Source organism: Salvelinus namaycush, chromosome 22 (genome assembly GCF_016432855.1).
Source record: "Salvelinus namaycush isolate Seneca chromosome 22, SaNama_1.0, whole genome shotgun sequence".
NCBI lineage: Eukaryota > Metazoa > Chordata > Actinopteri > Salmoniformes > Salmonidae > Salvelinus > Salvelinus namaycush.
Window position 1 is genome coordinate 11,950,972 of NC_052328.1, and position 22,495 is coordinate 11,973,466.

Here is a 22,495-nt window from a genome sequence, read left to right on the forward strand (position 1 = left end):
TGTGTGTGTGTGTGTGTGTGTGTGTTCGGGCATGTGTGAATGCGAGCCCATTGCACGTCAGATGACCCCATATTTCCCTCCCAGGAGTATGATATCTGGGTGAAGTAGGGAACCAGTTTCATTATTTAACCATCTCCAGTGTCTCTGCAGAACATATTCTAAATATAATTGGGCAGGTGGCACAATGTTCACAGCAAATTACACCAAAGCACTTTACTCCTGTGTAATTGGTAGAATGATATTGCTCTCTGTGGTTATCTCCTCTGAGTAATTGATAAAGGGAACGTCAATCATTTCATACACATCCTTTAGTACATAAAGAATTTGAGCGGATACATACACCAAGACGAAAGTGCACCCAAACCCACTGTCAATTATTACTGTATGCATGTTTTTTCTCTCTCCAAAGTTGGCAACGTTTTAATAACACTGGGGGGGAAAAATGAAAAAATGGTCTCAAGGAGAAGCGTCCTCCCAACTAAAATAAGCAGAGTTTTTTTTTAATGAGGTGGTAGTAGGGCCAGTGTCTTTTTTATATTATAATTCCCTCAAGTGGTCCCCATCCTTGTTGTAGTTTCCCTGCTTTGCTCTGCTTGGCACTGTATTTATACATCTATGGCACATCAAAGCCCCATTAGCGACAAAGACAGCAGCGTTATGGATAGGCGGGAATTATCGGGCTCCTTAGATCGCATCTCATCTCCCTGCGATTCAACTTCAGAGGGAAAAGTTGTGAAAGTGGTCAGCCCGTCTCAAATGACACTGGAACAAAACAACAATCACTCATAGTCTCGTACAGCCTCCTGAACAATACCCAAGACACTCCTGTGTGCCGTGGAATTGGTTACATCACTCTCATCCAGTATACGCTTTGGACGGTTCATAGAACGTTTGCGTTATTCTGTATCCCTTTGCTGGTGAATATCTTGGGGAGGGGATAGAGAGGCGCTGCCGTCACCATCAAACTGACCAGATTTGAGCAACAAAAGGGAGAAATCTGCCAAAACCCACATGGCGATGGCCTGCCTGCCTGCTGAGGGGAGAACGGCTCATAATAATGGCCGGAACTGAGAAAATAGAATAGCATCAAACACCTGGGAACCATGTGTTTGATGTAGTTGTTACCATTCCACCTATTCCGCTCCAGTCATTACCACAAGCCCATTTTCCCCAATTCAGGTGCCACCAACCTCATGTGGGCCACAGATGTTCCTGTCTAGCGCCGTCACTGATAGATAAGTTTGTTTTCAAAACCCAAGGACTCCAAACCTGAGCAGCTGTCGGTACTGTTTGTACCATAATATTGGCAAGCCTGGTCCCATGCCAAGCCACCAGAAAACAAACGGCAAGGAGTTTTGAAGTAACTTTACCGAGTGTATCAATCACGCTAGCCTCATTGTGGATCTTTCCTGCAGAGGCAGGCTCTCACTGGCCAGACTCCTTTTTTCGGTTGCTTTGGCCCCCCTGTGGCCGTGTTGGACTCTTAAAGGCTCTGCATGGTCAATTCGACGTCTGCAGTGGCCGTACAGCATTTACTGCGATGCGGCCATGGCAAAAGTGAGAGCATTCATACTTGTGCTTCAGGGAGCTGTCATGTGCATCCTATGAATTGGTCTGCACTGCGTCACTCATAGTGATTCAGAGCTAATCTCTATAGCCATCCGGCTAATTACAAGCAACTGGATAAACAAAAAGACAAGACCTTACCTCTTCTGAGACGTTGGAGTCCGTTTCCCGGTGCTTGACATAGGAGCTCTGCCAAGATAGCATGAAGTAAAGACAGCACCGTTTTCCCATTCTGCATCTCCATCCCGAATCTCCCCTACATTTAGGCGATTGTATATATGTGTATTTCACACTATGTTGAGGTAAAAGTCAGAGTATAATGCTGTATGGATGTCAACCCCAATACATGTTCCTGTCATGTTCACCAATCAACTGCATTACAGTTAAAAACAACTTAGACTACCACCACCGATTTCTGTATGCGAGCTATGCTACCAGCTTATACGAATGGGAGTTAGCATTTAGCCGTCATTTCTTCTAAACCTTAAAAAGGGACTACTTTTAAATGTTATGCAGCGAAAACTGCCAAATATATCCAAATCTGATTTTAGTAACCACATTGTGGGCCTGCTACAATAAATACAGCAATCATGAAGGATTTGACAAATATCCACTTTGTTTGATCAGATTTGTTGAAAATTGCGCCAATCCGGGATCCATCTATCCCCCACGGTCTGCATTCCATTGACCTCTTTACCGGCATCTATCCCCATGACCTCCCCGATCTCTTTCCGGGAGGTCAAACTCATTTTCATGTCTTTGAAATCCCTACACGAGGTATCATAAAGATTATGTTTTGTTGTCAAGGAAGTGAGTTTGTGTTTATACGGGATGTACCGCCCCCAACTACTGTCAACCAATCATGTCAATGCGGCGCTATACGGAGCCCTCTGCATTGTTACACCATTTAGGAGGCGCACGGCGATGCGGTACGGAGCTTGATACGGCCTCCGCATGCCTCCGAAGGCTTTGCAATTGTGTCACACCCTATGTACGGAGCCTCCGGACCACATGTCCAGATCAAGCATAAATTGGCATTTACTAGGCATGTCTGAAGGTGACATCTTGCTTGCTCTGTGAAAAATCTCTTGAGAGAGTTCAGACTTTTCTCCTGAAGCCAGAGAAAGAGAGCTCAGCACAGAGACAAAGTGATTCATTGTTTATTTTGCTTTGGGAATGGTTGTTTTTATATATACAGCACCAGTCAAAAGTTTGGACACACCTACTCATTCCAGGGCTTTTCTTCATTTATTTTCTACATTGTAGAATAATAGTGAAGACATCAAAACTATGAAAAACACATATGGAATCATGTAGTAAACAAGAAAGTGTTAAACAAATCAAAATATATAATTTACTACTTTGAAGAATCTAAAATCAAAAATACATTTTGATTTGTTTAACACTTCTTTGGTTACTACATGATTCCATATGTTTTATTTCATCGTTTTGATGTCTTCACTATTATTCTACAATGTAGAAAATAGTAAAAATAAAGAAAAACCCTTGAATGAGTAGGTGTGCCTGAAGTTTTGACTGGTACTGTAGGTCTACATAAATGCTTTCCCCATTCACAGTGACTATTACTAAAATGTTTGTTGTATAATAACATAACTTCCTGTTTAAACAGGAAACTCTCTTTCATAAACTTTGACTTGCTTTCATAAGAACGATGTTGAGCTATATTTAGTGATGGTCTACTCTACTACAATTTGCACAGTGTAATGACCAGGAGTTGAATTGGTACGGTGTGTGGGTATGCTTCTGCACATCATAAATCTCTACTGACTTGGAGAACATTTGCAGTATCTATGGGCATGTCAAGTATAGTTTGGGCAATGACATGTTCCATTATTGATGGACTGAAGATGGGCCAACCATAAATTCTAGGAACTGCAGTGCCTATATTCCCCTAAGTAAATATCAGAGGATGCAACTCATGAGAACGCCAGTTTTGATTAAGATTAGTAGGAGTTGTTTTATTGGTACAATGCCAGAGAGGGGGAGAGCGGGAGTGTGAGAGAAACAGCCATCATGGAAAGTAATGATTCCTGAAATCACAGCGAAGGCAAGGGAGAGAGAGGAAAGCTGAGAGGCAGGGGGGTAAAAGGCCGTGTTAAGAAGGGATTTGACCATTGATTACTTTGTCCAAACAGAGTTTCAACGTCTATTGGTTTGCTTTCTTCTCTCTATCTCACACACTGTTTTGAATCCTATGTTTGCCTTCATTATGTCCTGAATGCTGCTGGGTTTCTTTGAAGCTCCATCCATTGCTTCAGAGAAATTCAGAGGGGATCTGTAACGCTAGGCACAGAATCCACATCACCAGAACAAGACTGCTTAAGCCTGGAGGACTGTCAAGTTTGCTGCGTGCAGTAATTGCCGTGACCATTCACTTGCTGATGATAGATACCGTATGATGTGTAGGAGTGGGATATATTTAAATGGATTAGCCACCTTGAAAGTATTATCTATCTGCAGCGCGCCAAAAATCCACCCAAATCCCATAAGCCATCACAGCATAGGTAGGTGTAGATGCTTTTTTTCCCCCCCGATCAATTTGTATTTCTAAATTGGAGGTTTTATTCCCCTACCCAGACGGACAATATTACATGCCGTAAATGTACGCTGTGAAATTGATCCCTTGCACTTTCCAGTGTTATTCATTACCAGAGCAAGGTTTTGCCTTAAGCATTACATTGCAACAAATGACTCTCAAACACCATTGGCCAGATTCCCCGGAGATGTGGATAGAGGCTCTGAAAGCTGAACCAAGTGAGACGCCCAGCAGCCATGTGGGAAAGTGAAGAAGAAGGGAAGCAAGAGGGAGTGAATGTCAGCGCTGAGCACTGGGATTTGTCACCTGTGAGCTACGGCTTTGGAGACCCTTTTTAAGAGGGTTGTAAGGTCTCACAGAGGGTGAGTCATCAGTGGGATGCGCTGAGTCGCAGTCATCTTCCGCTGTCGATCCATCAACTCAGAGAGAGAGAGCAAGAGAGCAGTCACTGTGGTGAGAATAGATGCGCACCCTGTCCTCCTCGATGTCCATTTAGAATATTGATTCCCGGCTGAACAGAACAAAGCTCTGGGAGACGTTGAGACGAATTAGGCTTTACCCAAACACAATAGTCATAACAAGCTCTGGGTGGCAGCCAGCGGCAGCTGCTGATTGGCTGAATACCTGGGACGCAAGATGGTTGGAGTTGTCAACAAAGCAGCATGACAGAAATATAATAAGTTTTAAAAGTACCAGTAGTTTCTTTGAGAAGATACAGTGCATTCGGACGATATTCAGACCCCTTGACTTTTTTCACATTTTGTTACGTTACAGCCTTGTGCTAAAATTGCTTGAATTATAATTTTTTCCTCATTAATCTACACACAATACCCCATAATGAAAAAGAGAAAACAGGTTTTTAGAAATGTTTGCAAATTTATTAAAAATAAAACACCAGAAATACCTTATATACATAAGTATTCAGACGCTTTGCTGTGAGACTCGAAATTGAGCTCAGTTGCATCCTGTTTCCATTGATCATCCTTGAAATGTTTTTATAACTTGATTTGGAGTCCACCTGTGGTAAATTAAATTGATTGGACATGATTTGGAAAGTCACACACCTGTCTTTATAAGGTCCCATAGATGACAGTGCATGTCAGAGCAAAAACCAAACCATGGGGTGAATTGTCCGTAGAGCTCCGAGACAGGATTGTATCCAGGCACAGATCTGGGGAAGGGTAACAAAAAATGACAGCAGCATTGAAGGTCCCCAAGAACACAGTGGCCTCCATCATTCTTAAGTGGAAGAAGTTTGGAACAACCAAAACTCTTCCTAGAGCTGACCGCCCGACCAAACTGAGGAATCGGGGAAGAACGGCCTTGGTCAGGGAGGTGACCAAGAATTCAATGGTCACTCTGACAGAGTTCCTCTGTGGAGATGGGAGACCCTACCAGAAGGATAACCATCTCTGCAGCACTCCACCAATCAGGCCTTAATTGTAGAGTGGGCCAGACGGAAGCCACTCCTCAGTAAAAGGCATCACAGCCCGCTTGTAGTTTGCCAAAAGGCACCTAAAGAATTCTCAGACCATGAGAAACAAGATTCTCTGGTCTGATGAAACCAAGATTGAACTCTTTGGCCTGAATTACAAGCGTCACGTCTTGAGGAAACCTGAAACCATCCCTAAGGTGAAGCATGGTGGTGGCAGCATCATGCTGTGGGGATGTTTTTCAGCAGCAGGGACTGGGAGACTAGTCAGGATTGAGGGTAAGATTAATGGAGCAAAGTAGAGCTCCAAGAACACAGTGGCCTCCATCATTCTTAAATGGAAGAGGTTTGGAACCACCAAGACTCTTCCTAGAGCGCTCAGGACCTCAGAATGTGGCAAAGGTTTTCCTTCCAACAGGACAACGACCCTAAGGACACAGCCAAGACAATGCAGGAGTGGTTTTGGGACAAGCCTCATAATGCCCTTGAGTGGCCCAGACTTGAACCCGATCGATCATCTCTGGGAGACCTGAAAATAGCTGTGCAGTGACACTCCCATCCAACCTGACAGAGCTTGAGAGGATCTGCAGAGAAGAATGGGAGAAACTCCACAAATACAGGTGTTCCAAGCTTGTAGCCGTATACCCAAGAAGACTCGAGGCTGTAATCGCTTGCAAAGGTGATTCAACAAAGTACTGAGTAAAGGGTCTGAATACTTATGTAAATGGGATTTTTTTCAGTTTTTTTATACATTTGCAAAAATTTCTAAAATCCTGTTTTTGCTTTGTCATTGTGGGGGTATTGTGTGTAGATTGAGAAAAAAAACGATTTAATACATTTTTGAATAAGGCTGTATCGTGGCAAGTCAAGGGATCTGAATACTTTCCGAATGCACCGTATATAAAGTGATCTGTGCAAACAGCAGAAATGCACCTGTTTCACTTTTGCTTGTCAAAAACGAATGACCACTGTTGCACATGCTGCTACTGTTTTGAACAGATTTATACTATTTAGAACGAGCAGCCAGCTCACGAACGAACGAGTGCACCAGGGGATAACCCAACAAGCATCAAAAGAGAACCATCTCGCTCCCAGAGAAGATGAATTCAGATAAACAATAAGGTGTTGTGGGTTCACACTCAAAAAGCTTACTTCATTATTACATTTTTATTTTTTATTTTCACTGCATCAGGGATAGCGTACCCAGACGTTTTGGCTTCACAGCCTTCCTCAGTGTGTAGGTAAAAAAAAATGTTTTTATTCAAAACAGCATTTGTAGAGAACAACCGATTAGCAGCAGGTGCTTCTAATCAGGGTTGCCACTCATCTGGATGTGGCTTTTCTGGTCTACATGTATACAAATTAGGCACAAAGAAATACAGAATTATAGGGTATGGGAGTGGGCACGAAGGGCAACTCACGAATCAACTGCCCCAGGTGTCCGCTCACCTGAATACATCATATCAATTCATGAGATAGCCCACCACAAAGGACAGCAGGCACAGACGTTCATAAATATGTGGGGCCAACTGTTAAACGATGTGCTAAATCTGATATATGGACAGTGTTCTTGTATAACAGTACATTTGGCTTATAGGAAGGAGGTGAAATCGAATTCTTAATTTAAACCGTGTGGAGATGGAGTTTAATTTATATAGCCACATGGCTTCTCTTTGGAGTAAGTTGTTGTCGTAATCACCTCATCTACATGGTGGATGAACTTTTTCGATTCTTACGCAACGCAATTCATTAATACAATGATTTTGTTCTATATAGTGTCTCGCAACTGGCAAGGTGATATCTTGAGGTCTAATAGTGGATTTATGTTCTCCAAGGCGTACTTTCAAGGCGTGGGATGTTTTTCCAATAGAAGTCTTATTACAAGAACACTGTAACATATAAATACTTGACTTTATCTCATAGGTCCTAGAAGTCTGAGGGCATACAAAGTTAGAACACTTCCTTATGGTGCTACAAGAGGTACATGATCTACAGGGGAAGCGTCCTTTTATAAATGCTTCTTCTCTCTCTCTCTGACCACATCTGATTTAACCAATATGGTTGATAACCCAACAAGCATGCAGATGCAGTAAGTGCAAACACATTATCTAACTGGGGATAGCTAGCTAACATAATGTCACAAAGCATGATGTGCTAGCCAGTTCAGTTAATTCTGAAATAACTTCATATTTCCGAGTTAGTCAGATATGAGTTTATAACGACTTGAAATTGGCGTGGGCGCTAACTAGTTAGCAAGCTACCAGCTAGCAATGGCCAGCTGCTTATCAATGGCAAATAACTGGTGAATTTTACAAAAAATTTACCAAACTATTTCTCAATGTTTCTCGAAATTACTCTAGCTGGCTAATTTGATAATGCTTTCTGATACACCAGGTTTTATGCTGTTTTAGTCCACATGTCACCCTGAAGAACCTGATAAGAACAGTAGAACATGATAAACAACATCGGGGGGAAACAATACAATTGGCCATGCTTTTTTGTCCTACCAGATCAGTGAAGAGAAGGGTCTAGCTAGTGTATCCCTCTGTCCTTTGACTCTTGTCCGGTTTATCAGGTCCCAGGCTCCTATGACTGTTACGATTATTTATTTACAAGTTAATTACAATTAGCTTTTGGCTTTAGCACCTTCTGTACCTGATAGAGCACATCTAGTCCTTCACAGACGTCTGGTTCAAGAGACTCATTGGGAGGAGCAGACTAGAGCAGACCCAGAAGTTCTGACTGAACGCACATTTGAGCACCCCAGGACGGTCCATTTACTTTGTGCTGTTATAATTTATGCTATGAAATCCTGTCATTGGGGCAGTTCCCCCTCATAGCAAATTGCTGGCAAAACAATTCAAGCAATGTTCGCACGGCCTGTGCACCCAATGGAGGTGGAGCTGCCACTGCTGGCAGTCACAGAGGGGCAGAGTAGTAAGTAACTAAATAGCTTGTTTTGAACAATATATATTTGAAGCAGGAAAATGTACACATTTACCACACTTTTATAAGCATTTAAAACATAATCCATGAATTATATAATATATATTTGTCGGGTAAACATTTTTGGGGTTGGACCAATCACAAGTGGGATGCCGCCCCTAATGCCCTAGCTGGTGAGCCGCCACTAGTGGCAGCTTAGGTTCTGTTGACATCCATAAAACTAACTGAAGGATATTTCCTCAGAGGTGCTTAGTCCTTTTCGCTTTCGTCTTCTGCTGTTACACACGCATTTATTCTGCAGTAGACATAGAACGTCACAGGAGTTAACGTCACAGTCAAAGGACTCTGTAACTTTCCAAAGCCACCTCACCATTAGTGGCGTTCTGTTCTCTCTGCGACTGTAACTTTCCAGAGCCACCTTACCATTTTAAGTTCCTGTAGGACGTCCGTCAGAGGTGCACCTTGTGAAATAAGGCCAGTGGGGGTGGAGAGGGGTGTGCTGATGGGACCAGAGGGGGGTAACGGGGGGACTAGGCGGGGGACCGCAGGGCGAGAGGCAGCGCTCTCTCATTCACTGCATTGTTAGAGGGATCCTCAGAGGAGTCAGGTGTGTCTTGTGATCCAGCCCCTTGACCAGCCTCAGCCAAGCTGTCTCTCTCTCTCTATCACAAGACTATCTAGGCCACAGTCACAAAGCGGACCACATTCAGAGCCCAGTGTCTCTCTCTCATCCATTCTCTCTTCCTCTTTCGCTCTACTTCGGTCTCTTCCCCATATCACCCCCATCTCTCTTTCACCCTCTCTCCCCTGCATCCCTCTCTCTCTCACTCTCTCTCTTTCGCCCTCTCCCTCTGCTTCCCTCAGCTCATCTTTCATCGTGGCCTGATTGTGCTCTGCTGTCCCAGTCAGGCTGGCCTGGCTGTTCCACATGGCCCATATCCTTGGCTCTGTCACAACGCTCCCAGGGCTCAGGCCTTAGCCAGGTCCCCAATCATCTGTTTTGGGCATATTTGACCCATTCATATTTGACCCAAGTCCATTCTCAAACCGCTTCCTCTTATAACTTTCTCTTTATAGTTTCTGGTCTAAACTTAAACTTCTGTATTATATTTTTGCTTGGGAGAAGAGATAAAAGGAGACATTTAAAGAACTCCATTGTGTCTGGTCTCACACATTAGACTATTCATCTTTCACGAACTTGTGTTAGTCTCATCCATTTGTCTTACCTGCGTTCTTGGCCTCTCTTTGAACAATCTTTACAGACATTGTGTGTGGGCTCTGATTTTGAATTCCCCAAACTTATCTAGTGAGACACATGCTGTATTTGGAAAAACATTCATCTGCAATGATCACTCTTCATTTCTCTCACTCTCTTTCTCTCTTGTTCTCTCTGTCCTTGGTGTTACATCTGAAGGTGACAACGCTATCACTCTCCATGCTTTCATATGGCTCAGATGTCAGCTCCATGTCTGACAGTTTACCTGTCACTGAGTGAAGGAAATGTGGAAACTGCTCTAATCTCAGCCAAGGAGACTCAGAAAACGGGCTCTAATACCACTGGCATCACACTGGCTGCCACAGAGGGCCTTCACCATCAGCTGGATGCTGCTCGGGATCAGGGGATGACAAGGAGGTGATAATAGGGTGACAATAATCGGGACCTGTGGACAGCAAACACCATTTCAACCAATCTCAGCCTGGCCATCTGTTGAAGCTGTATGTGTTTGGAGTGGGGGACCCGTCATCTTGCACAGGTTAGGTTTGTTGGCTTGGTCTGATGATTTTCTATTGGACACGTCACCAGGCTGTCGACGGATGGATACCGCATGGGATTGCTATTGGTCTGAAGGAGATGGAAGGTCTGGTGGAAATCCTCCAATGTCATGCTGTTTTTGGCTTCAAGAGGCTGTACTTTACATCTAGGCTATAGATGATATCACTGACTTACTATAACCTTATACAATGCGGTTCACAGCAAGTCAAATATTTTGTTTAGCATGGATCTCTGCCAATCCCTGCCAGTTGTCCATAAGAACTTCTTCTGAACCAATGCTTCAGACAGAAATATTATGGAGAATATTCATTAAGGTAGTAATCTTTGAAAAAAATCTGACCATTTTATCGATTGATCTGTGTTTTCCTTTTGATGTCAGGCAGATACTTTTGGTCATGTAGTGTATGTGGACACCTGCTCGTCACATCTCATTTCAAAATCATGGCCATTTAATATAGAGTTGGTCCACCCTTTGCTACTGTAACAGCCTCCACTCTTCTAGGAAAGCTTTCCAATTGATGTTGGAACATTGCTGTAGGGACTTGCTTCCATTCAGCCATGAGCATTAGTGAGGTCGGGCACTGGTGTTGGGCGATTAGGCCTGGACTGCAGTCGGCGTTCCAATTCATCCCAAAGGTGTTTGATGGGTTGAGGTCAGGGCTCTGTGCAGGCCAGTCAAGTTCTTCCACACTGATCTCGACAAACCATTTCTGTATGGACCTCATTTTGTGCACGGGGGTATTGTCATGCTGAAACAGAAAAGGGCCTTCCCCAAATTGTTCCCCAAACTGTTGCCACAAAATTGGAAGCACAGAATAATCTAGAATGCCATTGTATGCTGTAACGTTAAGGTGTCCCTTCACTGGAACTAAGGGGCCTAGCCCAAACCATGAAAAACAGCCCCAGACCATTATTCATCTTCCACCAAAGTTTACAGTTGGCACTATACATTGGGGCAGGTAGCGCTCTCCCAGATTGGTCCGTCGGACTGCCAGATGGTAAAGTGTAATTCATCACTCCAGAGAATGTGTTTCCACTGCTTCAGAGTCTAATGTTGGTGAGGTTTACACCACTCCAGCCGATGCTTCGCATTGTGCATGGTGATCATAGGCTTGTGTGCGACTGCTCGCCCATGGAAACCCATTTCATGAAGCTCCCGACGAATATGTATTGTGCTGATCTTGCTTCCAGAGGCAGTTTGGAATTCGGTAGTGAGTGTTGCAGCTGAGGACAGATGATTTTTACGTGCTTCAGCACTCGGCGGTACCATTCGGTGAGATGGGTAGCCTACCATTTGCGGTTCAGCCTCTGTTGCTCCTAGACGTTGCTCCTACACTTCACAATAACAGCACATACAGTTGACCGGGGCAGCTCTAGCAAGGCAGACATTTTACGAACTGACTTGTTGGAAAGGTGGCATGTTATGACGATGCCACGTTGAAAGTCATTGAGCTCTTCAGTAAGGCCATTCTACTACCAATGTTTGATTTTATACACCTGTCAACAACGGGTGTGGCTGAAATTGCCGAATCCACTAATTTGAAGTGGTGTCCACATATTTTGTATTTACATTACCAGTCAAAAGTTTGGACACACCTACTCATTCAAGGTTTTTCCTTTATTTTACTATTTTCTACATTGTAGAATAATAGTGAAGAAATCAAAACTATGAAATCATGAGGTAACCAAAAAGGGTTAAACAAATCTAAATATATTATAGATTTTAGATTCTTCAAAGTAGCCACCCTTTGCCGTGCTTCTACACCTGCATTGCTTGCTGTTTGGGGTTTTAGGCTGGGTTTCTGTACAGCACTTCGAGATATTAGCTGATGTACGAAGGGCTATATAAAATAAACTTGATTGATTGATTGATGACAGCTTTGCACACTCTTGGCATTCTCTCAACCAGTTTCACCTGGAATGCTTTTCCAACAGTCTTGAAGGAGTTCCCACATACAGTATAATGAGCACTTCTTGGCTGCATGTCCAACTCATCCCATACCATCTCAATTGGGTTGAGGTCAGGTGATTGTGGAGGCCAGGTAATCTGATACAGCACTCCATCACTCTCCTCCTTGGTCAAATAGTCCTTACACCGCCTGGAGGTGTGTTGGGTCATTGTCCTGTTGAAAAACAAATGATAGTCCCACTAAGCGCAAACCAGATGGGATGGCGTATCGCTGCAGAATGATGTGGTAGCCATGCTGGTTAAGTGTGCCTTGAATTCTAAATAAATCAGTGTCACCAGCAAAGCACCCCACACCATCACACCTCCTCCTCCATGCTTCACTGTGGGAACCACAAATGCGAAGATCATCCGATCACCTACTCAGAACTGATGTCCCGGTGAGATGGAATGATTTTTGCTCGCTCTGAGCACGGCGCTCCATTTTTCAGATATAGGGGGCCAATCAATACTCAGGGGCCAATCAAAATGCCCCCTGAGTGTGTGGGGCTAAGCCCGGAGAAATAGGAAATCTGCCAAGATGAAAAATAAATAATGTTGCAATAGCGACCAGGATTGGAACCTGGGTTTGATACAGGAAATCACAAGGGGGTGAGTTGTTTTCTACCTTTACGGATTGAGAACCTCCGGAAAGCCTCTCTCGCGCTCTCTCACTCACTTTCTTTCTCTTGCTCTCTCTATTGCTCCCTTTTCATGATTACAGAAAGGTGATTGTGGGTTTCTGACGTTTTGTGTTGTTTATGTACTGTTTGGATTGGATTTCTATTGTACAAGGCTTGCTGTAGTGTGCCAGTAGAGCTTGATGTTTAGTACATGCCTGTGGAGAGATGGTGTCGTAGATTGTCACAAACCCCATCCAGATCATTTTGTGGACATGTTTCAATGTGATGTGCTTGATTGGTAATCCTGATTGACAAGGATCTTAAGCCATCCACCAGCCGTTTTCAGTTAAGAGTCATCAATCTGTTCTGTTCTTGCCTTAATTTGGCAGTCACTCTCCTGCATTCACTCCAACAAATGGCAGCTCATTGAGATCATGATCAATTTCAAAGTAATGGCTCCCACTGTGCTTGTTTTGAGCTTACAAGTGAATACTCCTTCACACCCACTCCTGGATACATTAACACGTTATAGGCTATTCATCTATGCCGGCGTTCTCCAACCCTGTTCCTGCAGAGCTACCCTAATGTAGGTTTCTGTGCAACCCCAGTTGTAACTAATCTGACTCAGCTTTTCAACCAGCTAATTATTAAAATAATGTGCACTAGATTAGGGTAGATAAGTGAAAATCTACAGGACGGTAGCTCTCCAGGAACGGGTTGAGAGCCCTGATCTATGCACAGTCGTGCACACACACTTAGTTCCACACATACATAGTGAGTTTCTTGAGTAAGATATATGCTACTGTGTTGTATTGCTACTGTGTTTTATGTATTAATTATCTGGGTAGTTATGCAGGATCCATGTGGTCAGCATGTTGTCTTGCGCCTGTGTGTTTCTGGGTTTTGCTCCTGTGTGTCGGTGTGTGTTTCTGTGTCTTGTGTGTGTGTTTCTCAATCCTGAGTGTCTGTGTGTATGAGTCTGTGTCTGACTGTTAGTCGGTGTCCTGGCCCTAGCAGGATGTTGACTGAGCCCTCTGACCTTTGACCCCTGCCTTGTGTCCCAGGTACTCGTTCCAGGACGAGGAGGACATGTTCATGGTGGTGGATCTGCTGCTGGGAGGAGACCTGCGCTACCACCTCCAACAGAACGTCCATTTCAACGAGGACGCTGTCAAACTCTACCTGTGTGAGATGACCCTGGCACTGGACTACCTGCAGAGCCAGCACATTATCCACAGGTATGGACATTATCCATAGACACAGCATCCACTGCACTGGTATGAGATACAACAGGGGGTGGCAAAAGTGTTTATTTTGTCCCCCCAAAGTTTTTAGTAAAAAATATAGATATATTTAAAGTCAGCAAAAAAAGAAATGTCCCTTTTTCAGGACCCTGTCTTTCAAAGATAATTCGTAAAAATCCAAGTAACTTCACAGATCTTTATTGTAAAGGGTTTAAACACTGTTTCCCATGCTTGTACAATGAACCATAAAAAATGTATGAACATGCACCTGTGGAACGGTCGTTAAGACACCAACAGCTTACAGACGCTATGCAATTAAGATCACAGTTATGAAAACTTAGGACACTAAAGAGGCCTTTCTACTGACTCTGAAAAACACCTTGCTCATCTGCGTGAATGTGCCTTAGGCATGTTGCAAGGAGGCATGAGGACTGCAGACGTGGCCAGGGCAATAAATTGCAATGTCCGTACTGTGAGACGCCTAAGACAGCGCTACAAGGAGACAGGATGGACAGCTGATAGTCCTCGCAGTGGCAGACCAGGAAAGCACAATCCCTCCATCAGTGCTCAGACTGTCCGCAATAGGCTGAGAGACGCTGGACTGAGGGCTTGTAGGCCTGTTGTAAGGCAGGTCCTCACCAGACATCACCGGCAACAACATCGCCTATGGGCACAAACCCACCGTCGCTGGACCAGACAGGACTGGCAAAAAGTGCTCTTCACTGACGAGTTGTGGTTTTGTCTCACCAGGGGTGATGGTCAGATTTGCATTTATCGTCGAAGGAATGAGTGTTACACCGAGGCCTGTACTCTGGAGCGGGATCGATTTGGAGGTGGAGGGTCCGTCATGGTCTGGGGCGGTGTGTCACAGCATCATCGGACTGAGCTTGTTGTCATTGCAGGCAATCTCAACGCTGTGCGTTACAGGAAAGACATCCTCCTCCCTCATGTGGTACCCTTCCTGCAGGCTCATTCTAACATGACCCACCAGCATGACAATGTCACCAGCCATACTGCTCGTTGTGTGCGTGATTTCCTGCAAGACAGGAATGTCAGTGTTCTGCCATGGTCAGCGAAGAGCCCGGATCTCAATCCCATTGAGCACGTCTGGGACCTGTTGGATCGGAGGGTGAGGGCTAGGGCCATTCCCCAGAAATTTCCGGGAACTTGCAGGTGCCTTGGTGGAAGAGTGGGGTAACATCTCACAGCACAGAACTGGCAAATCTGGTGCAGTCCATGAGGAGGAGATCTGGCCACACCAGATACTGACTGTTACTTTTGATTCTGACCCCCATTGTTCAGGGACATTATTCCATCTCTGTTAGTCACATGTCTTTGGAACTTGTTCAGTTTATGTCTCAGTTGTTGTTATGTTCATAAAAATATTTATACATGTTAAGTTTGCTGAAAATAAACGCAGTTGGCGGTGAGAGGACGTTTCTTTTTTTGCTTATATAGTTTATATATTGTGGGAGGGGCGGGTTTAGTTTTTGGTCAAAAAAAGACTAACATCCCCAGGAATTCAGCTCAAAATGTGTTTAATTTAAGAAATCTGTTCTCAAGTATTCCCACAAATACAAAAAGAGACATACATGATCGTTTCTCCGTGTAATCAAGGTATGAAATGATTGTTATTGTCAAATAAATTCTCCTTTTGGGTTTAGTTGTGTTCAATTTGCAGTGTACAAATTATTATAATAAATTATTTTACATTATTTTACACTCAATACAGACACACCATCCACTAGTTCACGACAACACTTTCCTTGAAGTGTTGAAGTCGGAAGTTTACATACACTTAGGATGGTGTCATTAAAACTCGTTTTTCAACCACTCCACAAATTTCTTGTTAACAAACTATAGTTTTGGCAAGTTGGTCAGGACATCTACTTTGTGAATGACACAAGTAATTTTTCCAACAATTGTTTACATACAGATTATTTCACTTATAATTCACTGTATCACAATTCCAGTGGGTCAGAAGTTTACATACACTAAGTTGACTGTGCCATTCAACAGCTTGGAAAATTCCAGAAAATGATGTCATGGCTTTAGAAGCTTCTGATAGGCTAATTGACATCATTTGAGTCAATTGGAGGTGTACCTGTGGATGTATTTCAAGGCCTACCTTCTAACTCAGTGCCTCTTTGCTTGACATCATGGGAATATCAAAATAAATCAGCCAAGACCTCAGAAAAAATTGTAGACCTCCAAGTCTGGTTCATCCTTGGGAGCAATTTCCAAACGCCTGAAGGTACCACGTTCATCTGTACAAATAATAGTACGCAAGTATAAACACCATGGGACCACGCAGCCATCATACCGCTCAGGAAGGAGACGCGTTCTATCTCCTAGAGAGGAACGTACTTTTGGTGCGAAAAGTGCAAATCAATCCCAGAACAACAGCAAAGGACCTTGTGAAGATGCTAGAGGAAACAGATACAAAAGTATCAATATCCACAGTAAAACGAGTCCTATATTGACATAACCTGAAAGGCTGCTCAGCAAGGAAGAAGCCACTGCTCCATTACCGCCATAAAAAAGCCAGACTACGGTTTGCAACTGCACATGGGGACGAAGATCGTACTTTTTGGAGAAATGTCCTCTCGTCTGATGAAACAAAAATAGAACTGTTTGGCCATAATGACCATCGTTATGTTTGGAGGAAAAGGGGGAGGCTTGCAAGCCAAAGAACACCATCCCAACCGTGAAGCACGGGGGTGGCAGCATCATGTTGTGGGGGTGCTTTGCTGCAGGAGGGACTGGTGCACTTCACAAAATAGATAGCATCCTGAGGGAGGAAAATGATGTGGATATATTGAAGCAACATCTCAAGACATCAGTCAGGAAGTTAAAGCTTGGTTGCAAATGGGTCTTCCAAATGGACAATGACCCCAACCATACTTCCAAAGTTGTGTAAAAATGGCTTAAGGACAACAAAGTCAAGGTATTGGAGTGGCCATCACAAAGCCCTGACCTCAATCCTATAGGGAATTTGTGGGCAGAACTGAAAAAGCGTGTGTGATTTAAGGAGGCCTACAAACCTGACTCAGTTACACCATCTCTGTCAGGAGGAATGGGCCAAAATTCACCCAACTTATTGTGGAAGCTTGTGGAAGGCTACCCAAAACGGTTGACCCAGGTTAAACAATTCAAAGGCAATGCTACCAAATACTAATTGAGTGTATGTAAACTTCTGACCCACTGGGAATGTGATGAAATAAATAAAAGCTGAAATAAATCATCCTCTCTACTATTATTCTGACATTTCACATTCTTAAAATAAAGCGGTGAGAGTATCAGCTGTGTAAAAGGGGGGGGGGGTGCAAATAGTCTGGGTAGCCATTTGATTAGATGTTCAGGAGTCTTATGGCTTGGGGGTAGAAGCTGTTTAGAAGCCTCTTCATGAAGACAATGATTTTGTCTTGTCAGGGCAGAACGTTGCACAAAAAAATTATAATAAAAATAATGTATCCATGTCTTCGCTCTAACATTACCTTGTCCAATGTAGCGTATAATACACAGAATTCATAGTTTTTAAAAATCAAATCGATGAAAATATCACAGGGCACACATCACACAGTGTGTCCTTGCTTTCGTAATAGTGTTAAATCCAAATTTCAGGCTAAAAGGATTTCAGTTATATGGTTCTTACCCTGACAGTAATCTATGGGCCAGGACAGTAAGCCACTGTTCGGATTTCTATAAACAGCCACTACTAACTTCAGCTCATTTTAGCCATCGCTAACCAAAACTGTGTCTGCGTCTCCTGGCCCTCCTTTAGAGCTCCAACACACTGCGATGGCAAACTGTTAACACTAGAACTGCCGGTCCTCGCTATCACCCTTACTATGCCAATGAGCAGCCATTTAGACTGCAACATGCTAACAGTCTAATAAATACATGTCATATATGCTATCGGGAAAATAATCCTTTGGTTGTGTTTATGAAGGTCTTGATCACATTAGAATAGGAGAAACAATGCATTTCCAAGAACACAATAGCATTTATGTTACTGAAGGTGATATGTAGTTGAGGCTATAAACAAGCAGGAAACCATGCACCCGGACGGAGGCTGCTTCTTTTTACGTGATGCACAACTTCCATCAACACGTCTCCTTCGCCACTAGGGGTGATAGTCCTAGACCACTGTGAAGTCCTAGACCACTGTTACTCTACCCGCAAGCAGCATTAAAGGCCCTCCCTCATCGCCCTTTTGGCCAATCATTATTCTATACTCCTGCTTCCTGTCTTCAAGCAGAATCTCAAACAGGAAGTACCCGTTACTCGCTCCATAGAGAAATGGTCCGCCGAATCAGAGGCTATACTACAGGACTGTTAGAGCTGACTGGAATATGTGCTGGAACTCCCCTGATAACATCAACGAGCTAACCACCTCCGTCACCGGCTTCATTAGGAAATGCACCTCTGACGTTGTCCCCATAGTGAAGTTTCGCTGCTTCCCCAATCAAAAGCCCAGGATTAACACAGAAGTTGGCACTAAGATAAAGACCAGGCTTACCGTACAGAGGGCTATCACTGCCAACCCCCGAGCCTACGGCTGAGGACACAATCAACTCCTGTTACGACCTCTGCAAAGGCTTCAAACTAGCAAAAGGACAGTAGGAATAATTGTGGAATCCTATTATACAGGCTCTGACACCCACCGCATGTGGCACAATGGATTGCAAAGGAAAACCCAGCCGTGATATGCCCAACAATGCCTTTCTACTAGACAAACTCACTTCGGCAAAAAACAACACCGAGCCGTGCATGAGGGCCCCCGCCGACGCTCACAAGGCCACGGGGCCGGACTATTCCAGGGCGCATTCTCAATGTATGTGCGGAACAGCTGGCAAGAATATTCATGGTCATTTTCAACCTCTCGTCCCAATCTGTAATCCCCACGTCTCAAGCTGACCACCACCATTCCTGTTCCCAAGAACTCTAAGGCTACCTGCTAGAATGACTACCGCCCTGTACCACTCACATCAGTAATAATGAAGTGCTTTGAAAGGCTGGTTGTGGTACACATCAACTCCATCATCCCAGACATCCTAGACACACTCCAATTTGCATACCTCCCCAACAGAGCCATAGATTATGCAATCTCGATTGCACTCCACACTGCCCTCACCCACCTTGATTAGAGGAATACCTATTTGAGAATGCTGTTCATTGACTACAGTTCAGCGTTCAACACCATAGTCCCCTCCAAGCTTGTCACCATCCTGGACTTCCTGATGGGCTGACCCCAGGTATTGAGGGTAGGCAGCATCACCTCCGCCACACTGACCCTCAACACGGGGGACCCACAAGGGTGTGTGCTTAGTCCACTCTTGTACTCTGTGTTTACCCACGACTGCGTAGCCACGCACAACTCCAACACCATCATCAAGTTTGCTGACGACGCGACGGTGGTAGGCCTGATAACTGGCGATGATGACTACAGGAGACGGGGAGGTGACTGCACCATTGAGAGCATCTTGACTGCCTGCATCACTGCTTGGTATGGCAACTGCACCGCCCTCGATTGCATGGCACCTGCGATCCAGGACCTCTATATCAGGCGGTGTGAAAGGAAGGCCTGGAAAATTGTTAAAGACTCCATCCACCCAAGCCCATAGACTGTACTCTCTGCTTCCGCATGACAAGCGGTACGGGAGCAACAAGTCTGACACCAACAGGCGCCTGAACAGCTTCTATCCCCAAGCCATAAGACTGCTAAATAGCTAACAGAATGGCTACATGGACTATCTGCTTTGACTGTTTTACTTTATTTTCACACTTACTCTCACAGGAGAGTATGCACTCACATGCACTCTCACAGGACTTGCACACACTCACACTGACACTCCAGCACACATACACTCACAGTCACACATACATAACATGCACACACATTCCTACTCCCCGGGCTCCCGAGTGGCGCAGCGGTCTCAGGCACTGCATCTCAGTGCAAGATGCGTCACTACAGTCTCTGGTTCGAATCTAGGCTGTATCACATCTGGCCTTCTTTGGGAGTCCCATAGGGCAGCGCGCAATTGGCCCAGCGTCGTCCGCGTTTGGCCGGGGTAGGCCGTCATTATTTGTTCCTTACTGACTTGCCTAGTTAAAGGATTAAATCAAATTTAAAAAAGTGACTACACACACACACTCACATACGATCATCATATATGCTCCTGATGTCTAGTCAACTTCCCCCTTTTACATATCCAGTATCCCTGCACTTTGTAAATATCGTATTGCCACTGACCCTGGAACTGACCGCTTACTTACTTACCTATAGGGGGGGGGGGGGGGTGCACGCAAGCAGATGAGGAAATCTGTCTAGGATATAATAAATGATATAGTAAAACCTGCAAAAAGGGTGAATGTAAACAGAGAGCGAGAATAAAAAAAGCACTACCCTCTGTGCCCAATAAAAAAAAGTAATAAACAAAAACAACTTTCTTTTGACAACCATCCCTTTAAACATTTTTATTCTGAATGTTACGGTTTTAAAAGCCATATTTCTGCAATTTACAATTTCTTTACTTCATTTATAGTACTACTGATATTGATTACTGCATTGTTGGGAAAGAGTTTGCAGGAAAGGCATTTAACTGTACTTGTGCACGTGACAATGACACTTGAAAATTGCTGGCGCGTGCTCATGTATGGACCGCAAAGGAACAGCGATTATTCTTGGAAAAAGTGATAGTTGGAAACTTCAGAATCGGCTCTGTCTGCTCGTCTTACCTGAATGTGACTCTGTAGGAGGATTAGAAAAAGTCAATTTTTGGCATTGGGGGAAAAATGACATGTCCTCTTAAAACAGCTTTAACACATTATATGTCTGATATAAAAATTCTTACAACATATGTATGTTAAATAGACTTATTTAGCGAAAGTCAAGGATAGAGGGGGGGGCATGACTTAAACAATTGCAGATATTTACATTTTAAATTAATATGCAGTCAAAATGACTGCCTCTGTGCTTCTAGAGTTAAAAGCAGAGAGTGACATTCCGATCGCTCTGACCAGAATATGAGCTGTCATTTGCTGATAATTTTCTGAAACATTGCAAACAGCCACCATTCACCGACACCCAGCAGGGGATCGCTGTTTGTCTGCTTTTAGTTGTACGTACCTCCCTGATTACTCCTATCCTGGGTGCCACGTCTGGGACTCCTGGCCCTCCCTCTTCTACTCCCTGTTTCAGAGACTGACATCCCCTCACCTCCATGTCCGAAAGGAGATGAATCGCCTGTGTTAAGGGGTGTAATGATTCATCATCATCCTTTTCTCATCTGTCTTGAGTGTCCCCGGCAGAACGGGCAGTCCTGCATCGTCCTTTTCACTCTCCCAGCTCTGACACCTAATGTGTGGCCTGACAGCTACAGGAGATACTCACAGCACTGCAGTACTGGAAAACCCGCGCTCTGGGTCTAATGATGTAGGCTCCAATATGTGGTGCTCGTTGGAAGAAAAGCCACAGCTTTGAATTCACTAGTATATCACTGGGCAGTGGTGTAGTTGTTGGTGTGCTTGTTAAGAATCTGAGTTTTTATCCATCGGATTGTGAAACTAAAATGGATTTAGTAGCCTATATGTTTGTTCAACAATCTGTTGTTTGCTGTGCAGTATTCTTTCTATAAGGACCTGGGCATTCCCTTTTAATTAAGGCTTTTCTATATTGCTGTAATTGTTACAATCAATCTTCTTCAGCATGGTATGACTTGCAGTTATGAGCTTTTGTTGAAAGTGCTGAGCACAGTGCAAAGTGTTGGTGCTGTAAATGAAAGTGTTTAGGTCCCTGTAGACCACAAACTCCACTCAAAATGTTTTAACCATTTGGCTTCAATGTTTTAACCTTTACTCCAAAGCTCGTTTTAGCAAATTGCTCCTCTAAAGTGCAAATAAATATCTGGGTGCGTGCGTACTGGTGAGTGTGTTTGTGCATTCGTGCCGTTGAGCAATCATGTACAGTCATGTACAGAGCCTTCAGAAAGTATTCACACCCCTTGACTTTTTCCACATTTTGTTGTGTTACAGCCTGAATTTAAAATGGATCACATTTAGATTTTTTGTCACTGGCCTACACACAATACCCCATAATGTTAAAGTGGAATATGTTTTTCTAAATGTTTACAGATGAATTAAACATGAAAAGCTGAAATGTCTTGAGTGAATAAGTGAATAATCTTCAACCCCTTTGTTATGGCAAAGTAAACCTGTGCTTATGAAGTAACCCAATAAGTTGCATGGACTCACTAATAATATTGTTTAACATGATTTTTGAACGACTACCTCATCACTGTACCCCCCCCCCCCCCCCCCCCCCCCCAGTCGAGCAGTGAATTTCAAAAACAGATCCAGGGAGGTTTTCCAATGCCTCGCAAACCTATTGGGAGATGGGTAAAAAA

General features: G+C 43.9%; 1 protein-coding gene across 1 annotated transcript in view; it reads left to right on the top strand.

The window, feature by feature from the left end:
- The window catches only part of LOC120017396 (serine/threonine-protein kinase 32C-like), a 178,105-nt gene that overhangs the window by 131,116 nt on the left and 24,494 nt on the right, over window positions 1-22,495 (top strand). The window contains exon 4 of the mRNA XM_038960145.1: window positions 13,908-14,081. Coding sequence (XP_038816073.1) covers window positions 13,908-14,081 — 174 coding nt within the window. The remainder of the gene's footprint in view (window positions 1-13,907; window positions 14,082-22,495) is intronic.